We start from the raw sequence: 19,236 nt of genomic DNA, 5'->3' as shown, positions 1-19,236 counted from the left end.
CAAATGCAACAATTACATATATTTTATTTATATTTCAAGTGCTACAACAGCAAATTATGTAACTGTATATATCCACATTGATTCATTTTGAATGTGATCGCTTCATGTTTAGGACTCTCTTGGTGTGAATGGAGCTGGGCCGCCGCTTTGCCCAGCCCGCTCCCTGTCCTTTCTCCTCTGTCTGTGTCTAGCTGCAGAGAGAAACAGGGAAGGTGTCACACGTATTAATGCACACATCATATATGCATTTCTACTATTAGCAGTGGTCATAAATGTAAGGAACAATTTAACTATTTAGAAAAATCCTTGTGGTAAATTAAATCAATATCACTCTTAGGTCTGTAATGTAAATAATGTATGTAGCTGACGTCAGCAGCCAGCTAGATTAAATTAGCAGATAGACTGGTAATATGAGGCAACAACTAGGATGGCCCTGTCCTATGTTAAGAAAGTCCACATACCAGCACCTTTAAAGTTCATCAGTTTGTATGACACATCTTGTTTAATGGAGGGTATGAGCTGGACCAGATCTTAGTCTGGGCTAAAGTGGCCTTTGACTTCATAAATTCTTGTGTAGCTTAAAACAATATTTGCTTTATGTTTATTTGCATACTGAAAATGTTGGGTTTGCAAAATTTGACTTGCTATGCAGATTTTTTCCAGACTTTGTGCCAAGCTAAGCTTACTAGCTACTATATATATATCAATTCATTAAATATAAGCCAGTAATCATATACATTTTCTGCCAACTCAGAAAATAGTGCAAAATCTCAAACTATATTAAATAGATTGTGTTTAGCTATGTGCCAGCAAGTGACATAAATCATTCAAATTTGGATTTAAAAGCCTATAATAAAAAAGTACAGTGTTTTACATTGTTTTCATTCTTGAACTGAGTTCTTACCATTGTCTCTTTTCAACTTGAACTTCATAGCCAGACCCATAATCAGAACCAGAACCAAAGCTGAAACTCCACAGACCACGAGGATGATCACACTATTATCTGGATAAAGACACACAATCGTGAAATGAAAAAGGAAGGTGTTATTATGTGTCACTGATTTTTTATTCTGCATATCTTACAAATCAATACATTCACAAGAAATCCATTTCTGCCATTTCATTTTTTGCTCTGTTTAACATTTGGAAAATGCTCAGCCCTCTGGTTAACATACCAAAGATGATGTCTACTTACTTGGCACATTGAGGTACAATGATGAAGACTCAAAAGTGCCACATGTGCTGGTCACACTGCAGTTGTACAACCCTGAGTTTAATGACAACACTTTCGGGAAAACCAGATAGCTGCCGTTTTTACTTTTGATTGTTTCCCCATCCTTCTTCCACCCAAATGTCAGATTCACATTAGGGATGTTATGGCCACATGTTAGATTGACAGTATCACCTTCCACAGGATTTGACTTTGAGCTGTTGATCCAAACCTGAAATTCTGATGAGTGGAGAATGTTAATGTTAAACTACTTCACTCTGTGCCCTGCCACAGATAAAGATATTGTTAAAGTTTACCTTTTTTGCAGGTTGATGAATTTGTTACTAGAGAGAATGATGAACATGGAAAGATGTCAATACAGTCAATGAGAATATAAGCCATAGTTCAAGTTAAATATCATGTCTCTTTTTTTTTATATTAATATATTAACTCTAACCTATTCTGAACAGTAAATCACTGTCAATATAGCAGTTAAGATCATAAAATTAAGAAAATATTAGCTTTTTTTTTTTTTACTTTTTAAGTGTCCTGTGTTTAACACCCCTACCACAATCCAACTGTGGTAACCCCACCATCAGTCACAGTATCTACTGTACCATGTACTGTTTCTACTGTAGATTAGTCTTGAAGAAAACAAATATGAAGAAACTGGTCACTAACCATTAACACATACACCTGTGGAGTTTGTGCACACTGCACAAGAAACTACAGGAAAAAGAGGTGAAACAAAGAGCATTAAGAACATTACTTTTGCATCTCAAGTTATTTACTTACGTATTTATTTAATGGAAATGCAATGGACAGGTACATTAACAAATATCATTTCTAAGCTGTAGTTGATCAATACTGTAATACAGGAGTTTCTGTTCCTTCTTTGTTTGTCTTACCATTTGTGAAACACTTCAGACACTCGACACAGTCAGAGTCAACACCAGCTAAAATTAAAGAAATATGAATAGATATATTGAACTAAACAGACACAGACAGAAATGTGCATTCATAGATTCATATATTCATATATAGACAGACTGTCAGGTTCAAAGTGGCTGTTTACCTATCAGGAGATGACCAAGCAAAAGAGTTAGTAACAGCTTTCTCATAACCATCCTGTTAGAATTAATAAAAAGTGTGAGAATAACATTTGAAAAAATGAAAAATATCACATTTAACATTAGAGAAGGACACATTATTTTACCTGTAGCGGTGTTGTCTGCTCATACACAGTTGAGTGTCCTGTTCTGCTTTGCCTAACCCAATGGATTTTGCATTGGGAAAAAGGTACAGCACAACTGATTATAAACACTGATACCGATGCAAATCAAGTCATTCCAGGAAGTCATAAAAACAAACAAATTCGGTATTTGTATGTATGCACGTATGTGGGAGCACTGTACAATTGTGACAGTTATGTCTCTGTTGCTAAGTCGTTGTGTTGCTAAGGTTAAAATGATGATTTTTTTAAAGAAAAGAAATTGTCAAAAGTGAGGCAGAGGTCGAAATAGAAAGACAAACTCACTGACATAGTATAGTGTTATCAGCAAAAGAATAGCTTCCTTATGCAAACTATCCACTGCCTACACCAGTTAATGTGAGGAACAACATTTTTGTAGACTTACATTACTACATTGCACTGAAGACATACAGCTCATGGCCTTTAAACACAGCTTTTATTCACACAGTGGCCAGTAGAGAGTGCTGCTGCTGTTTCTCGACACACTCAGGGTCACAGGAGGCTGGGGCCCATCTCAGCATGCACTGGGAAAGAGGCAAGGTGGTTACAGGACTGACAGGCAAAAGGTTTTATTTAACTAAATCCACATGTCTGCACTGCAGGTGGAGAACAGACACAAGGTGACTGTGCAATGTCAACATGGAAATAACCAAACAGATGTGTGGATTCAAATCACCTCTGAGGCCGCTTACGGCTCTGTCATAAAAGAAGCATGTAATATTAAATATCGGTTGGCGTCGTCTCCTCATGCAGTTGTTTCCTTTTATTTTACCTCCAACAAAACCTTCCCCTCACTCCCACCATTCAACCCAGTAACATCTAACCACCACCTAATCTAACCTCACAACAACCTGGGCCACACAGTGTTGTTGTTTCCCACCTCAACCTACTAAACATAACACTAAATGATGAAAACGAAAAGTTAACTCTTGCTGTAAACTATTTAGGGACACAACTGTGCCACTTGATTATCTCCAAGCTTTCTTCTGTTCAGATTGGAGAAGCATGGTAACATGATGTAAACACACAGCATCTTAGCATGTTAGCTAATTTTATCTTAATTGTCTTTTGTGCTTTTTTCTTTTCACCTACAATCCATATTGTGACAATGCATAGTTTTCAAATTCTTTCCCCTTATTTATTTATTTATTTATTTTTTGTATTTTAATTTTTTCCACTTCCGGATGCGCACCTTTAATTGCATGTCGCGTCTCACCTGTGCCGTCACCTTGTGCGCATGTCAGGATTCAGGTAATCAAGGAAGTGGGCTGTTAATTACCTGGAGCCAACTAGAGGTTTTCCAGCTTCTCTTCTCTTTCGTCTCGTAGGACGTTTATATTTCTCGCAGATGTTCGCTTTCAGGCGACTTTGTCACAGGTTGTCCCGCCTGGCAAAAGCGGCTGCACAAAAGCAACACAGGGAATATGACAAATGGTGCAAAGTAACCACTGGAATAACGGCAGTGAAGGTATGACGAGCATTACATCACACACCCACACACACACACACACACGCACGCACACACGCACACACACACACACACACACACACACACACACACGCACACACTTAAATAGAGAACGGATGTGTGCATAATCAGTGTATCACAGACAAGGCAGAGTGAACTGTGTATTTACCACATAGTCGCTGTTCATTTAGATTTTGCAAACTGATATTTAATAATGTTTGCACATTCACTTCTTTACTGTATCTTCAGAATAATAGAATGATTTGATGATCAGTTTCAAATGTATCATTTATATCATATTATTATTTTTTGTTTTAACTCATCAGTGTTAGTTTGTGAGTACCATCAGTTTGATTCTGGTTTTCTTTTATTCTAACTATTGTGCTGATATAAGTTAAAGGAAGGGTTAAGCGTTGTGTTTCACTATAGGAAGAAGCTGTGACACATGTTTACATTTCTCAGATGCAGCACAGACGCTGCAAACTTCTGTCTACGTTGTAAAGTGCCTATAAGCTGTGTCGATAAGTCACAGCGACCCTACATCAAAAGCAGAATGAGTGCGTTTGTCTTGTCTGTGTTCCCACATCACAGTGTTTCTCAAGACGTAGGCCGAGAACAGTTTGATCATAGTAACCATACTTCCTCTTTTGTGGCTTGTTGCTATGGTAAGACTTCCCTTCCAAGCAGGAAGTCACAGGAAGACCCAAGTGAGTTTTCTAGTGTGCATCATGTTTGGGTGGAGCACTTTGCTCTGTCCCCTGACAGTGTGCACATCGCATAAGACTTGTGCTCGTAGTCTGGTGTCTGGGCCGCCATGGCAAAAAGATGCAATGCTTTAGGGATTCCTCCTGGCCACATGGTGAGTTGGCAACAGTCTTGTGGGCTTTGGTTCTGTAGCTGCCTTTACATAGTATAGTTTGGCGATGATAACTGTTCTTTACTAAAGATAAGCTGGAATTGAGTTGCTTTGTTGGTTGTTGTGGCCTTGTAATGATAAACGTATATTATGAATCTTTCTAGTCTGGGTTTTTAACTGTACCAATGCAGCACTGACATTCAGGTCAAAGTACCAAGAATATATGGTAGAGCAGTATTCAGCAGCAGTGTTGGCTTTTATTATCCATCCCACAGCCGTGCCAGAACCAATCGGGCTGTGTGGCTACATTTGGTTGCTACAGAAAACAGACTGGGCCTGCCTAAATCAGAAGAGGAAACCTAGTCATGCCTGTTTGCTAGGCTGTGTAGGCTGAGCTGGCTTTGGTCTACTCCTTTGTGAGACGTCAACATTCCTTGAATTGGTTTAATTCTGCTAAAGATGAAAGTGTATGTAATCATGTATTTCTAAGATGCAGAGAGGACATGGATGTCACTATGGTTTATGAAGGCCCTGTGTTTTGCATTTTGCGTTTGGAAATGTCGTTGCTGCTACACCAGACTCTTTCCTCACACTTTGCAGAGAATCCTAAAGCTTAAATATTTTCCGTATCTTAATGTACGAGAACCAAACAGGCGAGATGGCAATGGTTTGTTGTCGTAACAGTTTGTGGAAAACTATGGATGAAGTTTGTGTTGGCTTCTCCTGACAAGTGTATTTGACATGTTCTACAGAACTGTCGTGTTTCTGGAGACAGATTTTGAGCAGTACAGCAAAAAAGTGAAGAGGTGGGGTCACAGTGGAGGTTGCACCTGCAGAAACAGCCAGCCCATGTCATCCTTATATGGTCAAACTTTGAATTGTTGTCATACAAGGACGCTTTGTTTTTATATTGACAAAAATTCTCATGCATGCCATATATCTTCTCACTGTTTTTGACTACCAGTTTGTGCATTGAAAATGTGCCAATGTCTCACCCCCACAAATGAGGTCAAAGATATGTTTGACTTTCGAATCTAGTGTACCCCAGATAGTTGATTCACATTTAGAGTCAGAGCTAAAGTGACTAGTTTGGTTTCAATAGTCGAGAAAGCAAACCGTGCATGAATGACCAGCCTGGGATGTATATAGATCACTCTTACTCTAAATGAAGAAGACGAGATATACCACATAGAAAAATGCGAAAAAACACCACCACAAATGAAATCAACAGAAGTGACTGAAGTTAGCCTACTTATTTAAGATTAAACATTTATAACTTGTGAGGCAAGATACATACAACATAATATAAAAAAACAAGTATAGTAAAAAGTATAAGTAAAAAAAGTCTTTATAAACCCAGATTGTGGGATGATGGAAAATGGCAGTGAAATTAGTGGCAGTGAAATGTGTTTTTTTTTTTTTCTTTTTCTTCAGTTTTACTTCACTAAATAAACTAACTGACATAGACATAAAAACACATTCATTCACACCTCAGGGCAATTTTAGAATTACAGCCCACGTGTCTGTGGACTGTGGGAGGAAACCAGAAAACTCAGAGGAAACCCAGATAGACAGGAAAATCATCTACACTCCTCGCAGACAGACCTATGGATTAAAACCCAGGGTCTCTGTGGTGGGAGCCAGTCTGCCTCCTCTTAAATAGTATTTCATTATTACTTGATTCTTGAGCAGCAGCTTTACTCTTTCATTCTTAGATCTGAACATCCGGGGTTGCACTCGATTTCATGTAACATTAAAATAAATTTAATCTACATATCTGAATTTTTAAAAATGCCTCCCTTGAACATCTAGATACATTGGTACCCGAGTAACATTTAAACATGGTTGACAGCACGAGCACAAGAGGGTTTCTTGAATTGAAAGATACCAAATTTGTCAAGTGTATGTGAATTTATGATGCTGAAAGCTGAATGAGAGCTTTTGGCATCGGTGTCACAACCACTTCCTGTGAAAACAGCCTTGGCTGATTGCACTACACTGTCACATAGAGGAGAAAAACAAAAAACAGAGAGAGAAAAAAAAAAAAAGAAATGCAGCTGGTGTTCATATTTCACTTCTCAAATGTGAGCCTGTGCGCTTTGAGTCCACGTATGTAACTTCTTCGCCTCAAGCATGCAACAAAGCAATTACTGTTATATTGGATATACTCATTCTTTAAGCATTTTATTTATTTCTTAATTTTAACAATAGATAGTTTAGTTCTGTCAGACTTAGTTACCTAAGATTTAGTATTGAGAGATAATGTACATGATTTTAAATACAGTTAGTTGTTATGAATCTCTTCCTCCTCCTGAATTTTTAACTACTATGATTTGTATCCTTTGGTCTTATAGATAACTTTATGATGTTCAGTCAGTGAGGTGTGTTTCATTTTATCAGATATTTTCTTGAGTTTTAGTGTTGTAAGATCTCCTCCTTTCTCTCTCTCTCTTTTCACAGATCCAGGCGGTGTCAGATGGAGGTAAGAATGAGCACTTACATGCACTCCGACAACCCTGTACATGTCACATTTCTACTCTCAACATGTCTGTGCATGACAGGAGAAAGTATTTGATTCACTCTCTTTCTTGGCTGTGCGTTTCAGCGCTGATAAATGGGCGTGTTTGTGTCCTTCTGTGTTATAGAGTTGAACATGTCTGCACGAGGCTCCAGCGGCAGCAACTCCAGCCTTCCAGGGGCTCCAGGTCGAGAGCCTGGCCCCGCCAACAGTGTGCTGAGCTGGGCCGTCTCATTTGAGAAGCTGTTGGAGGACCCCTTTGGGGTCCGTTACTTTACGGTGAGTCGCACTCAACATTTACTGGTGTTACATTATAACTCTCAGTAAGCTGCTAATGTTTTCTTCCAACTTCTTACTAAAGTGGGTGTGTCATGTGCGTTCATTCAGTGATTACGTCTTTACAGGCCTTCTTGAAATCTGAGGTGAGTGCGGAAAACATTTTATTCTGGCAAGATTGTGAAAAGTTCAAGAAGATTCCAGCCGCCTCCATGGACAAGGTTTGAGAGCACTTGTTACCTCTTTGGTGGTCTATCAACTGATCTGATTTGTTTTGCATAAGCATCTTTATAGTTAAAAAAAAACAAAACAAACTTTGTTTTTGTCATTTCCCTCAAAAATATATATATTTTGATGTGTACAAGTTGAATGTATAAAATGAGAGGAAACGTGGCTGTCATGTTGATGAGCTGTAGTTGTATTTGTGCGTTAGTCTGTGCCTACACTCTTTTCAGTCAGTGGGCTTTAAGTAGCTGATTCATGCGACTTGTTGACAGTCTGTACGTCATTACTTTGGTTGCTCAATTTTCTGACCTTGTAGTGACTTTTTAATTGTATATTACGAAGTGTAATTACTTGTTAAAGGTTGATTTGATTCTTAGGAATCAACAGGACAGGAACAGGAAAGACACCAACACTCACTCACTCACTCACTCACACAATGGACGAGTCATTGGGATTATTCTTGTTAATGTGTGATCAGTTTAGAATCGGTGACTAGGAAACAATGTTTAGGCCATATCTAATCATCGGAATGATTCAGTCTGATGAGGCTGTTTTTTCCAGCTGAAAGCAGCAGCCCAGTCAATCTTTGACAACTACCTGTCTGAGAGTGCTCCCTACTCAGTCAACATTGATGACACAGCTAGGACTGAAAAGAAAGACTTGGAGACGCCCACACCTGAGATGTTCGACAAGGCTCAAGCACAGGTCTGTTTTAAGTCCATAAAGTCTGGTATTAATTCAATAATATTGTTGAGGCCTTGACTGACTGTGTATACCACCGTCTCTGTCCTGTGTCAGATATTCAAGCTAATGAAGATGGACAGCTACAGGCGTTTTGTGCGCTCTCCTCTTTACCAGAGTTGCACCTTGGCAAGCGTAGAAGGAAAACTTTTACCTCAGCTCTCTAATGAGCCGGCCCGAATAGAATCATGGGAGGAGGTGGCCATCAGAAGCCCCACATTTAGCGACAAGAAGGTAGGAGGACTGTGAGAAAATGGATTGAGGGTCAGTGAGGGTAAAAATGTGACTGTTGCTTCAGGTGTGCTTAAATGACAGTAGTCCAATAGACAATATTACTGTCTCACACAGAACAAGAAGTCAGACTCTAACAGCTTGCCAGTTGGGAAGAGTGCCACAGAGAAGCAGCGAAACAAAAGAGGATCCTGGGGAGGTGGTACATGTCAATGTGCTTCTGAGAAATGGCTTCATGTCCATGTGGTAACTTTAATTTACAGTGTTTCCCTTTCTCTGTGCTTGTTCTTTTTTCTCATAATCAATAACAATAGATGCATCCAATACCCAAGGTTCACACTCCCGGAAAGATCCCCACATGTCAGTCAAGTCGACCAGCAGCGTGGAGCTGGGCTCCCTCTACAGGCAGTTAGAGGTCAGTGCATTTGATCCAGTGTGGCTGGTGCTGGTTTACAAGAAATCAATGTTGGTATATAATTGAATTACAATAAGGCACTTAATCCCCAATTGAAATACTACATGTTGTTTACAATGGGGTAAATATGGCAGAAACTAGCGACTAACTGTATCACTTAAGTGTTTCTTTTCACTCTAAAGTCCTCTCGTCTTCATCTCTCACATAGAATGGCAAATCAAGTCCACGGTCTCCAGATCACACTGGTGGAGGTGGGAATCGAATAGGGGTGGAGGGAGGCTACTGCTGTGTCTACTTACCTGATGGCAGTGCCTCCCTAGCGCCCACACCTAATGGCCAGCCCATCAAGGACATGCTGGTTAGCCTGTGTGAGAAGAGAGGCTTCCCGCTGAAAGATGTCATCATCTACTTTCATGGCAAGGACAAGGTGAGCACTTAGCTGCTCTGTCTCTGTCTCCTGCACTAGTCATTACTTTAAATCAAGACGCTGCTCATATTTGTTGTACCACACTGCTAAGTTATTTTGCAACAGTCAGACTGACGAGTATGACTAGCTTCTTCCTGTTGTAACATCCTCTCAGCCTCGCACTGCCCCATCTCACACAGTCTTTTCATTTCTGAGACTTTGTGAAACCTATTTTAAAGTATCTGCAGCTGAAGCTGACATTACTTTAATTTCTCTCTGTCTGATACACTGTTCCTGTCTCTACAGCAACCCTTATCGCTGGACCAGGACTGCTCCGTACTCAGAGATCAGCAGGTCTCTCTGGAGCTCAGGGTGACGTTTGCGTGAGTCTACTGTGTCACTTCCCCCACTTCCTTTTTTTTTTCTGCCTTTGACACCCTAGCAGGTTTTCACACCCCCAGCACTCACTTCTCACTATAGTAGAGGGAAGTCTTTGTGTTAACGCCACACAGTTGAGACTGGCACTTGGGACAGAGAGAATTTTAGTCATCATTTGTGTTGCATATCTTATCAGAGAAGTTTTAGAAGAAGAATTGGATGCTGCACTGTTGTTCCTTTGCATGATATTCAATGTCTTGTTGCTGCGTAAGGGAGGCAAATTGAAGTGTGTGTGTGTGTGTGTGTCTTTTTCAGGCTCGAGATTGCCTTTACAGGCAAGACCACAGGAATTGTGGCAAAGTCTAGTAAGACGCTGCAAGACGCTCTGTCTGTGGTTATGCAGAAGCACCATCTCAAGCCGCAGGACGTTGTAGTCACCATGGTCAGTGTGTTTGCAAAATTAATTTGCTGATGCTTTCGTTGTACCGCATTGAATGACACAAATACTCTGGTATTTCTAACCTCTCTTTAAGAACATATGTCGATGTGATGTAAATTCACATTAATGTCTCACCACTACTTTCCAAATCAAACAAACTTGACTGACATTTTTAATTAATACTTTTTTAAAAAGCTGTCCAAATGTCTGGTCAGCACAGTCTGCCTAATTGCCTACAACAATCACTGCTGGGCAACAGTTTACACACCAGTGTGCATGCTAATATTTCTATCAGATCTGTAATTCTAATGGGATAAATGAAAATGTAATGTCTTGTGTTTTAGCAATGCATTGTGCGTCATGCTGCAAGATTTGCTTTCTTAGGGATCTTAATGCTTCCTCCCAACTAAGTTGTGCAGCTGATCCTGCTTCAGCGTCTGTTCGACAGGAGTCCTTTATATTTTCTTTTTTGTTTTAGGTTGGAAGTGACGAACCTGTGAACATGAGTGGCAATGTGTTCAGACTGGCTAATAAGACGCTACGACTTGATAAAAACAAAGGTTTGTACACCTGACCTATAAAACACAGTATTTTACTTTAATGTGAACCTGAGGGAATTATGTTTCTGTGATCTTTGCATTATTCAATTACTACAGCTTTGCTTCCCCAAAATCACCAGCAGCCACACAACATAAAAAAACAGTCCTGCTTGGCCAATCAGTAAATCTACAGTGATGAAGCCTCATATTATCTCTCAATCCACTGTTGGCAGCTGATGATGCGGGTGACACATCAGTTTTCTATGATCTCCTCTGAATATTCTTTGCCACCTTATTCATTTAATTGTTCCTTTAATGATCCCTGGAAAGTTCTTGGCGCCCACTCGTTCTTAGCTGGCAGGGAAGATAAAGTCTTTTCACTGTCAACTTTACTGCCCAGTTTTTTCTGTCACTATGCATGTTCCTCATTCTCTCCTCTGATTTCTTTTGTGTATGTGTGTGTGCGTCTCTACATTCTCTCCGTGGGGTTGAAATATCTGAGTCCTTTTGGTTTGTTGAGTGCTGTGTCACTTTTAGTTCATTCACCTCATTTCCCAGCTTCTGAGAGACCAGAACCAACTTCACTTTGGATCAGTGCTCCCTGCCTCAGCTCGACTAACTGCATTACGCAGGAGGGAAATGGATTCAATTAGAGAGGCTGTATTGCAAGAAGATCAATTTAATTCTTGTCAAGAATATTTTGTCTGGCTGAACTCAGCGTTTAACACAGTGGGGAAGTTAAGTTCTATAGTACGATCAGCAGCCCGTGGACTACTTTTTTACTGTTGGAAACTGATTAATGATTTTTTTTATTTAACAGGAAAAGACCAGGCCAGCAATTCCAAAGGCAATGGTTCCCCACAGGTAAGACACTGTTAATACATGTGAGTACTTAAACAACACATTGTTTGATTGTTAGCAGAGAGTAATATTAACTTCTCATTCTCTTAAATATTTCATCTATAATTGTGATTTCATAACTCGCACAATAAAACAGATGACAGTTAATCTAGAGTAAATCGAGTTGATTAGGACACAACAGAAGGCTTCTGAATTCCTACCAAAATCCTTTTTAGACAACATCTGTGCTTATATTCCAGATAGAAACTTGTGTAGTTCGTAAAATGTTATTGGAACTAAAAAGGTGAACTGTTACCTCCTATATTCATAACACTTGAATGTCTTTTGGTACCAGGCAGGAACAGTGACTGGAGGTGGCGTGGAGGCCCGATCATCATCGCAGACGGACAGAACCAAGACTCAGCCCAAGCCCAGTAAGAACCGCGACATGGATGGTAGGACATCTTAGCAGTAACTAGTAGGGTTGGGCAGTATGGCAGTAGATACTGTATTGTGAGATGGTTGAATTTATCAACCATGAACAAGGAATCTATGACAATATTAAATTTATTTTATACAGTTTGACAAGAATTAAAAAGTACTAGTAAGTAAAAGGGCTAAAATTACATTTCCTTTATAACTTGGCAAACTCCATTGACTGAGGAGGTTTGTGTGATGCAAAGTCATAGTTTAATTATTATTTATTTATTAGCTATACTTTTAATCTGAATTTTCAGGGAATAATTGCATTCTAAATAATATTTTAATGTAAAGGTGCATGATACAAGATTTTGTTCATATAGCTCAACCCGAGTACATAGCCAGGACAGGGGTTTGATGACGACTATCTATTTTAATTTAAATTTTAATTTCAAATTTTAGCATCCAAAGCAGATTATTTTAATCTGCTTTGCACAGAATTATTAATTTTAACTTAGCATGATATTTTGCCTCATCAGGGTTTCTGGACATGCTGACGAGGGCTCAGTGCTGCAGGGTTGATGACCAGCGAGGTCTTCTCACCAAAGAGCAGCTTGAGATTCCTTTGTTTCTGCAGCTGCCTCCAGATAAGGAGCAGAGCACAGAGCCAGATAATCCCAGTACAAGCAGCTCCTCACCTGCAGAATCCAAAGAAAAATCAGAGGACAAGACAACAGTATCTCCAAGTCCAGCTGGAGAAGCGAAGAAAACCCCAGACTCTGCTGAACCAAAACCTAAAGACGTAAGGGAATCAACCGTTTGAAAGACTTTCAGGTGTGGGATGGACAAAAACATGATCAGAAACTCATAATATCATGTTCCCAATCATGTCAAAAGACAAGAACTAATTTTAGTCCAAAAAATTTCAAGCACTTTTTAAAATAGTTTACAAATAAGCTCAGAGACAGAAGCGTGCAACCATCTCTGCTACTGATAATTGGCCTCTTGAGGCAGTATGTAAAGAAGAAGCAAGCATTTAGTGTCATTTTAAAACACTACATGTGAACATGTTTGCTATGAATTATTTAATGCACCCAAAAATTCAGCTCAAATTCGCCTTGAAACCAATTTGTTTAAATAGTTTTTCACTGCTATTTGATGCTGTACTGTTTCTCCTAATCTCACATTGCAGTCATGCTTCTCTTTGAACTCTAAGGCAAAACATTTTTCTGCACAGGAACTACTGACTGTCAGGAAGCGGTTTTTGAGGAGAATTGCACAAATTGTGTTTTCTTTATTTCAGTTTGCAGCACTTTTGTATTTGTGAAAATGTTTATGCAGATTTTCTTTTCTGTTTTTAATTGCTGTTTTCATTTTGTGTGCTTCCATGCTATTTTCAAATGTTTGTGTGTTTGTGGTACCTAAATGCATCTGGTTTGCGGTGATTGCACTTGGAGAAGCTCCTGGTCAAGTCTTTATTTGTCCTGTCACCTCAGAATTCATCTCAGGGTCCAGATCATCAATTGGTAATGTGGATTGACAGGGAGAGAATCAGACACCGTGATCATTGAAAATATCCCACAGGGTGTATCCAAAGAATTAAAGTGCTTCATGATGAAATATGACGCTTTGTGTCTGCATTTGTTATGAGGGTTTAGCTTTCAGTCCAGATAGAGCAGGCTGGATGAATCACTGAGGTCAGTTTCTGGCTTGACAAATGTTACGTGGTTTGGTTTTATATGAAGTGCAACCAAGCCCCACTGCCCCAGTAGAACGGCTGGATGAGTCATGCAGTGTAATTCTGATCTGCATCTGTGTAGGTGTCACTTAGAACTAGCTTTGATTAGATTATCCATTTATGTAACTATAATTTATGTTGGTAGAGAAACCTTCCTCCAAAATGCCATCATATAATGATGTCATTCCACACAGTGATGAGGATCACGGCAGAGTTGTGATTGGTTAGTTATGACGAGTTTGTAGCCAATGATTTGCTTCATCTGTCTACAGACTTGTTGCTGGAAGGTGTTTTCCACTTGAGAACCCTAGGATGTCTATTATTGGGTGTATTTGGCTGTTGCATGGCTTACAAAATAAATTTGATGAGTCATAGATGGTTTCATCCACATTGGATGATGTCAGCAGCATGCATATTGCAGAGTATGATCAGAGCTGTGCATGTAAGCATTAACGTGCAGTATACAATACCTGTTTGTCACTGGAGATATTAGCATACAGAGCTGTGATTGGCACACCTGATGTTATATGTGAGTGAGTGTGTGTGTGTGTGTGTGTGTGTGTGTGTCCATCCGAGCATGAGTGGTGCGTCGGCGGAGCTATGAATGGGCAAGAGAGGGGTGTGCTCTTACAGCAGTGAAATGAGGAGTGCCATCTACTCCACTGCACGTCTGCTGTACTGAGAGAAGAAAGGAGAAGGAATAGGGGAGAAACGGAGGTGAGTGTATGAATTTCCCACAGGCATTTCATTAATCTATTTTTTTTTTCTTATGATCGCTGTGCTTGTTTAATCACTGGATGTGTTTGCCTGCCCCTTATACCTTCTGTCACGCCCATCATTCATTTTCATTGTCACATTTCTGACCTAATGTCTTATGCTGTCTTGTGATAAATCCCATGTCCTCATTCATAAAAAGCGCACATTTCCATTTAGATCGAGTGCCAGTGTCTTCCCCTGCCTCTGCTTTTTATGTACTGCTATTTCATGATTTTGTCTATTCTGCTCTGGGAGATAAAAACAGTTTTGAATATCTGGAGTGTTTATTTTCTGAAGTCAATCCTCTGCTAATGGGAGCACTGAATGTTTCTCATTGTGCCTTTGAGAGTCCTACAGAGGAATGCATAAGTGGTGTAAAACCATATCCATCAGTCAGATCAATGCTTGCACATGAGTCTGGATTTGAAAGATGCTGCTCAGCCTGTAAAGGACAGCGACTCCACTCTTTGTGTTCAAAAATGTAAAATGATGAATTCATTCACCAACACTGACTCAATTATCAGGTGAAATACACATGGCTGAGCTGCGACTCAGGCTGGGAGCAGCTGTGTTGGGTGACTCTTGACTAAATTCATCCAGCTGGGGAAAAGGAAAAGTGTCACACCTGAGCATAGCAGAACACACAGACCATAATGATCAATTACAGGACATGATGTCCTTGCAGCTGAGAGCTGTCTTAATGTGCTCTCTGCTCAGCTGCTGGAGCAGCTAGTGCTCATATGCTCACCTCGGTGGTTCTAACCACCTCTGTGTGTATGTTGGCTTCTGCAATTAGCATGTTCACCAGCAGCGATGCACAAAGACAACAATATCAGATGAAGGCACTGATTAAACTTAGAGATTAGTTTGACCCAAATAAGTAGTTCATCATACACTTCCTGTCATTGTGTCTTCAGCAGCTGAGCAGACTTGGTGAAGCCAGCATGACTCATCTAGATACAACTTGACTTAACTGTTCTCTTTAACGTCTTAAACTCTTTCACCACATGGATACGAAGCTCGAGAAGCTCTTGTTGCGGTTCTCAGTGTGGGGAGTTAATTAGTGTCGACCCAACACTTAAAGCTAGGCCTCTGTTGGTCTCTGCTGGTGTTATGGCTTCAAATCTCAGGAGCAGATGAAATCCTGCTTGAATTTTAACATTCTCCTCTTGCTGTCCGACGAGAGGAGGAGAGTGACTAAAAAGACTGCAAGGCATAATATTCTATTTGCCCAACCTTGCAGAAAGACTTCCTGAGTAGATTTTAAGGTGGAATTCTTGATGCAGCTTTTGTGTGGTGTGCCGCTGCCTGTGCAATAACGTCGAAGCATTTTGTGCATTTGTGCGTGAGTCTCTTTTGTATGATCTCCACAAAGACGTATTATGGTTTTGGATGTGCCACTTGATTGTTGTTGGCTTGTTCATGTGGATTAATCGATGGAGAAGTGTTTCTCAAAGCCACAGGGCTTTTTGGCTACAAAGGAGATGCACTTCTACCCACTTCAGTCCAGCCTTTACAATCCTCACCATCACTTTGTCTTTTCTACAAAGGAGGCATTCCTCATCTATCCAAAGACAGGCAGACAGTGATGGAGGAAAGCAGAGGGAGAGACAGGGTGAAGCAAGCAGGCAAATCATTCTCATTTAGGTCATTTCCCTCAGTGAGCTGGTCTGGGAGAGCACTCAGGATTCACTGAATGCCTGCCCTGCCATCGAGGCTTAGATAGTCCTCCTCTGTCTCTCAAAGGGCTACAATGCGCATTTTAAAGTAAGTGGATGCTATACCCCTGGGTGTGCCCACTGAACCATCATGCATGTGCTAATAGGCCTTGTGTGAAGGAAGAAGCTGGGAACACTCCACTGAAACGCACAAGCTGCTTTAGTCCCTCAGATTCAGATGATTCAGTTGTGTTTGCACATGTTGGCTGGCAGGTAGAGCCTCATTGAATATCAAATAGATTCTGGTCCAACTGGGACTTCCTAATGGAGTTTCCTCCGGCATCAAATATGGCTCTACCAATGCCTTCTGACGTCGGGTGTCACAGTGGGTGAGTGAGCTCCTGTCGATCAAGTCCCTTTTATTCTTTAAGAGCCTTGGGCGGATGCTTTCCTGTGGAGCCACAGGCTGCACTGGAGATCAGGGTGGTGGAATTTTACTTTCCAATCAGATCTGCAAATTACTTGCACGTACATTTTATGTTATCTTTGTCTTGTGAATATTGTTGTCTTGCCTGGACAGACCTCTGAAGACTTATAATAAGCATCCTTCTCACTGGTATGAATTATGTGGGGACAGGGGCACTGGTAAAACATTTTGAATAGGATGATTTTCATGGGATTGCACATAGAAAAAATACAAGTGAAGCCAAAACATGCAACTAGTATAATCATCATTATGTAATTAATTAAGAAGTGATCAAATAAAGCAACTTCACCACAGCGTTGTCCAGCTGTGTCCTGTAGATGCAGTTAGAGCTCAGTCACTTTGAGAAGCAACAATTTTGACAAAACTGTTGTTTCCACATCAAGAATGAACCTTCAGGCTAAATAATTTAGCTTTACTTAGCATACTTTTAACACCACCAAACACACCACGGCTTTATTATTTAGTAGCATCTTTATTATTTAGTAGCATCTTCATTATTTAGTAGCATCTTTCAAACTCTTTCTAGTCCCACACATGTCTCATCCATTTCAAGACCTTGCACAATATGAAATCAGTAAACACTCATTCACTCTGAGATGCCTGGAAAGGTTTTTTTTTTTTTTTTTTTTTTTTTTAAATCATATCTAATTTATGAGATGACAGTCAGAGACATCCACAGACAAGAGTCTATAAAAATCAGTCTTTTGCAAATTGACCTAGACCTAGAGGTGTTTTGTCTTCAGCCACTTGGGTTCCTGACACCAGCTGTGGATCTGGCTGTGACTGCTGACTGGTGTTCACTGTGGCCTTTCAGTTTTGCAGGAAGTGTTTTTCTGTCCTGCCTGTGTGTGAGTGTTAATCTATTTCCATCCCCATCCTCATTTGTCTTCCTTTGATGAATCCTTGCTCTTCATTCTTTTAATAAGCATTTATCTAGTTAAAACATTTTGCCCTTTTTACATCTCTTTGCTGATAACCATTTTTATTATTTTTTAATAATTATCTTGAGATTTGGATGAAAACAATATTTGGGGGCCGACTATGGAGCATCTTGTGTTGAACTCGGATACTGAAGACTTACTGTGTGTGATAGGTGTTTAAGGATAGTAACTATCATTTCTAAGTAAAGCAGAGTTATAACATTTAAGTGATAACATAATAACTTCCAGTAAGCTGAATATGGAGTATTTTTCTATACCTTCATAAATCAAAATGAGAAACAACATTAGCATCAACAGCATGGACATTAGAGTGATGATTAGGACCAGGATAAACTGAAGAAAAGAATACAACCAAACATTTAGATCAGTGAAGATGCACTAACAGTGGGTCTCTGAGTCAGAGACGCCATCTAGTGAAATAATGGGATTACTGCAGACTTGCTGGCATTGTGAAGTGACAAAATTAATCGGGGATCAGAATAACATTTTGCTTATATGTAATTTAGACTGTGAATATTTAAAATAGAGTTTTTTTTTTTAATGAGATGCTGCTCTCTTAGTTTTGTTTGTCAGCAGCCTTGTATTCAACCACCAAAATGCTCTCTCTCTCTCCCCCTCTCTCCCTCTCACTCTCTCCCTTCTCTGCATTTGTAGTTGTGCAGCCAAAAAGTATCCAGCCGACATCATCCATCCTAAACCTCAGTTCAGTACAGTCTGTACTCCACTTCTCCAGAGAATAAATTCAAGCAAGCCATGGAACCGAAGACAAATGAGGTGTGTAGAGAAACCTAATAAGTAAGGAATGTGAATCATTGTGCTCATGTGTAATACAAACCTCCGTGTCTCTAGAGTCCCACCACTACGTCCCCTCAGAAGCACATGAAGAACAGGTCTAAATCCACAGAGGAGATGCAACAATCAAAGAAGGTGAGCGTTTATAACTCATAGCACTTCTTATTTCTTATCTTTTGCTTACTCTGGCGCTAATAAGATGGAATCTGACTGGTCTATTTGATCTTAGGCCTTTTCTTCACAAAAGTCCCTCCCAGGCAGACCAGAGCTGGAAAGAGTGAAGGTGAGCTTTGAATTTCCATTTATTTCAATACACATAAAATGGAGAATAAGGTTGAATATGTTCATCTTCTAGGTCAGGGGTCACTAACAGGCGGACCGCGGTCCGGATCCGGACCCAGAAGCTGTCCCATACGGACCCGGAGCTACAGACCAAACCGAACGTTTTGATTCCAAATCTAGCGGGACACGTTAAATTTAGACGGCGCAGCTATTGCGATCGTTACGGTAGATATTTAGTGGACGCGAAGACGCATTGGCCAATTGAATGCGAGTTAAGCCATCCCACGTGACTTCACTTAGCCAATCGATTCTGTGGATCGTAGGCAGTAAAATTAGCGACTCAACAGTAGATGAGAGAAAGTTTGAGG

At 40.1% G+C, this 19,236-nt stretch overlaps 2 protein-coding genes across 4 annotated transcripts; one reads left to right on the top strand and one right to left on the bottom strand.

Moving 5' to 3' along the window:
* Positions 1-7: 7 nt before the first annotated feature.
* LOC113160642 lies at positions 8-2,878 on the bottom strand. Its single transcript, XM_026357994.2, has 9 exons — positions 2,848-2,878; positions 2,427-2,478; positions 2,286-2,338; positions 2,119-2,166; positions 1,892-1,936; positions 1,528-1,554; positions 1,196-1,450; positions 905-1,003; positions 8-191 (listed from the first exon to the last, which is right to left on the bottom strand). The coding sequence occupies exons 2-9, from the start codon at positions 2,447-2,449 to the stop codon at positions 109-111; spliced, it is 633 nt and encodes a 210-aa protein (XP_026213779.1). The 5' UTR covers positions 2,450-2,478; positions 2,848-2,878; the 3' UTR covers positions 8-108.
* An 829-nt stretch (positions 2,879-3,707) lies between these two features.
* On the top strand, positions 3,708-13,839 carry rgs14b (regulator of G protein signaling 14b). Of its 3 annotated transcripts, XM_026357629.1 has the most exons (16): positions 3,708-3,713; positions 3,791-3,930; positions 7,247-7,268; positions 7,432-7,583; positions 7,709-7,801; positions 8,367-8,510; positions 8,604-8,780; positions 8,895-8,976; positions 9,092-9,192; positions 9,401-9,619; positions 9,905-9,981; positions 10,292-10,418; positions 10,894-10,975; positions 11,775-11,818; positions 12,150-12,249; positions 12,754-13,839. In XM_026357629.1, exons 2-16 carry the CDS (start codon positions 3,811-3,813, stop codon positions 13,035-13,037), a joined length of 1,824 nt encoding a protein of 607 aa, XP_026213414.1. In that variant the 5' UTR covers positions 3,708-3,713; positions 3,791-3,810; the 3' UTR covers positions 13,038-13,839. The 3 variants fall into 3 exon arrangements, with proteins under 3 accessions (XP_026213414.1, XP_026213415.1, XP_026213416.1); XM_026357630.1 differs by having other exon boundaries at positions 3,710-3,930; positions 12,150-12,228; XM_026357631.1 differs by lacking the exons at positions 3,708-3,713; positions 3,791-3,930 and adding an exon at positions 4,670-4,789.
* The last annotated feature ends 5,397 nt before the right edge of the window (positions 13,840-19,236 follow it).

Source organism: Anabas testudineus, chromosome 10 (genome assembly GCF_900324465.2).
Source record: "Anabas testudineus chromosome 10, fAnaTes1.2, whole genome shotgun sequence".
NCBI classification, from domain to species: Eukaryota; Metazoa; Chordata; class Actinopteri; order Anabantiformes; family Anabantidae; genus Anabas; species Anabas testudineus.
The sequence above is the reverse complement of the archived record's forward strand: the minus strand, read 5'-3'. Positions and strand labels throughout refer to the sequence as shown.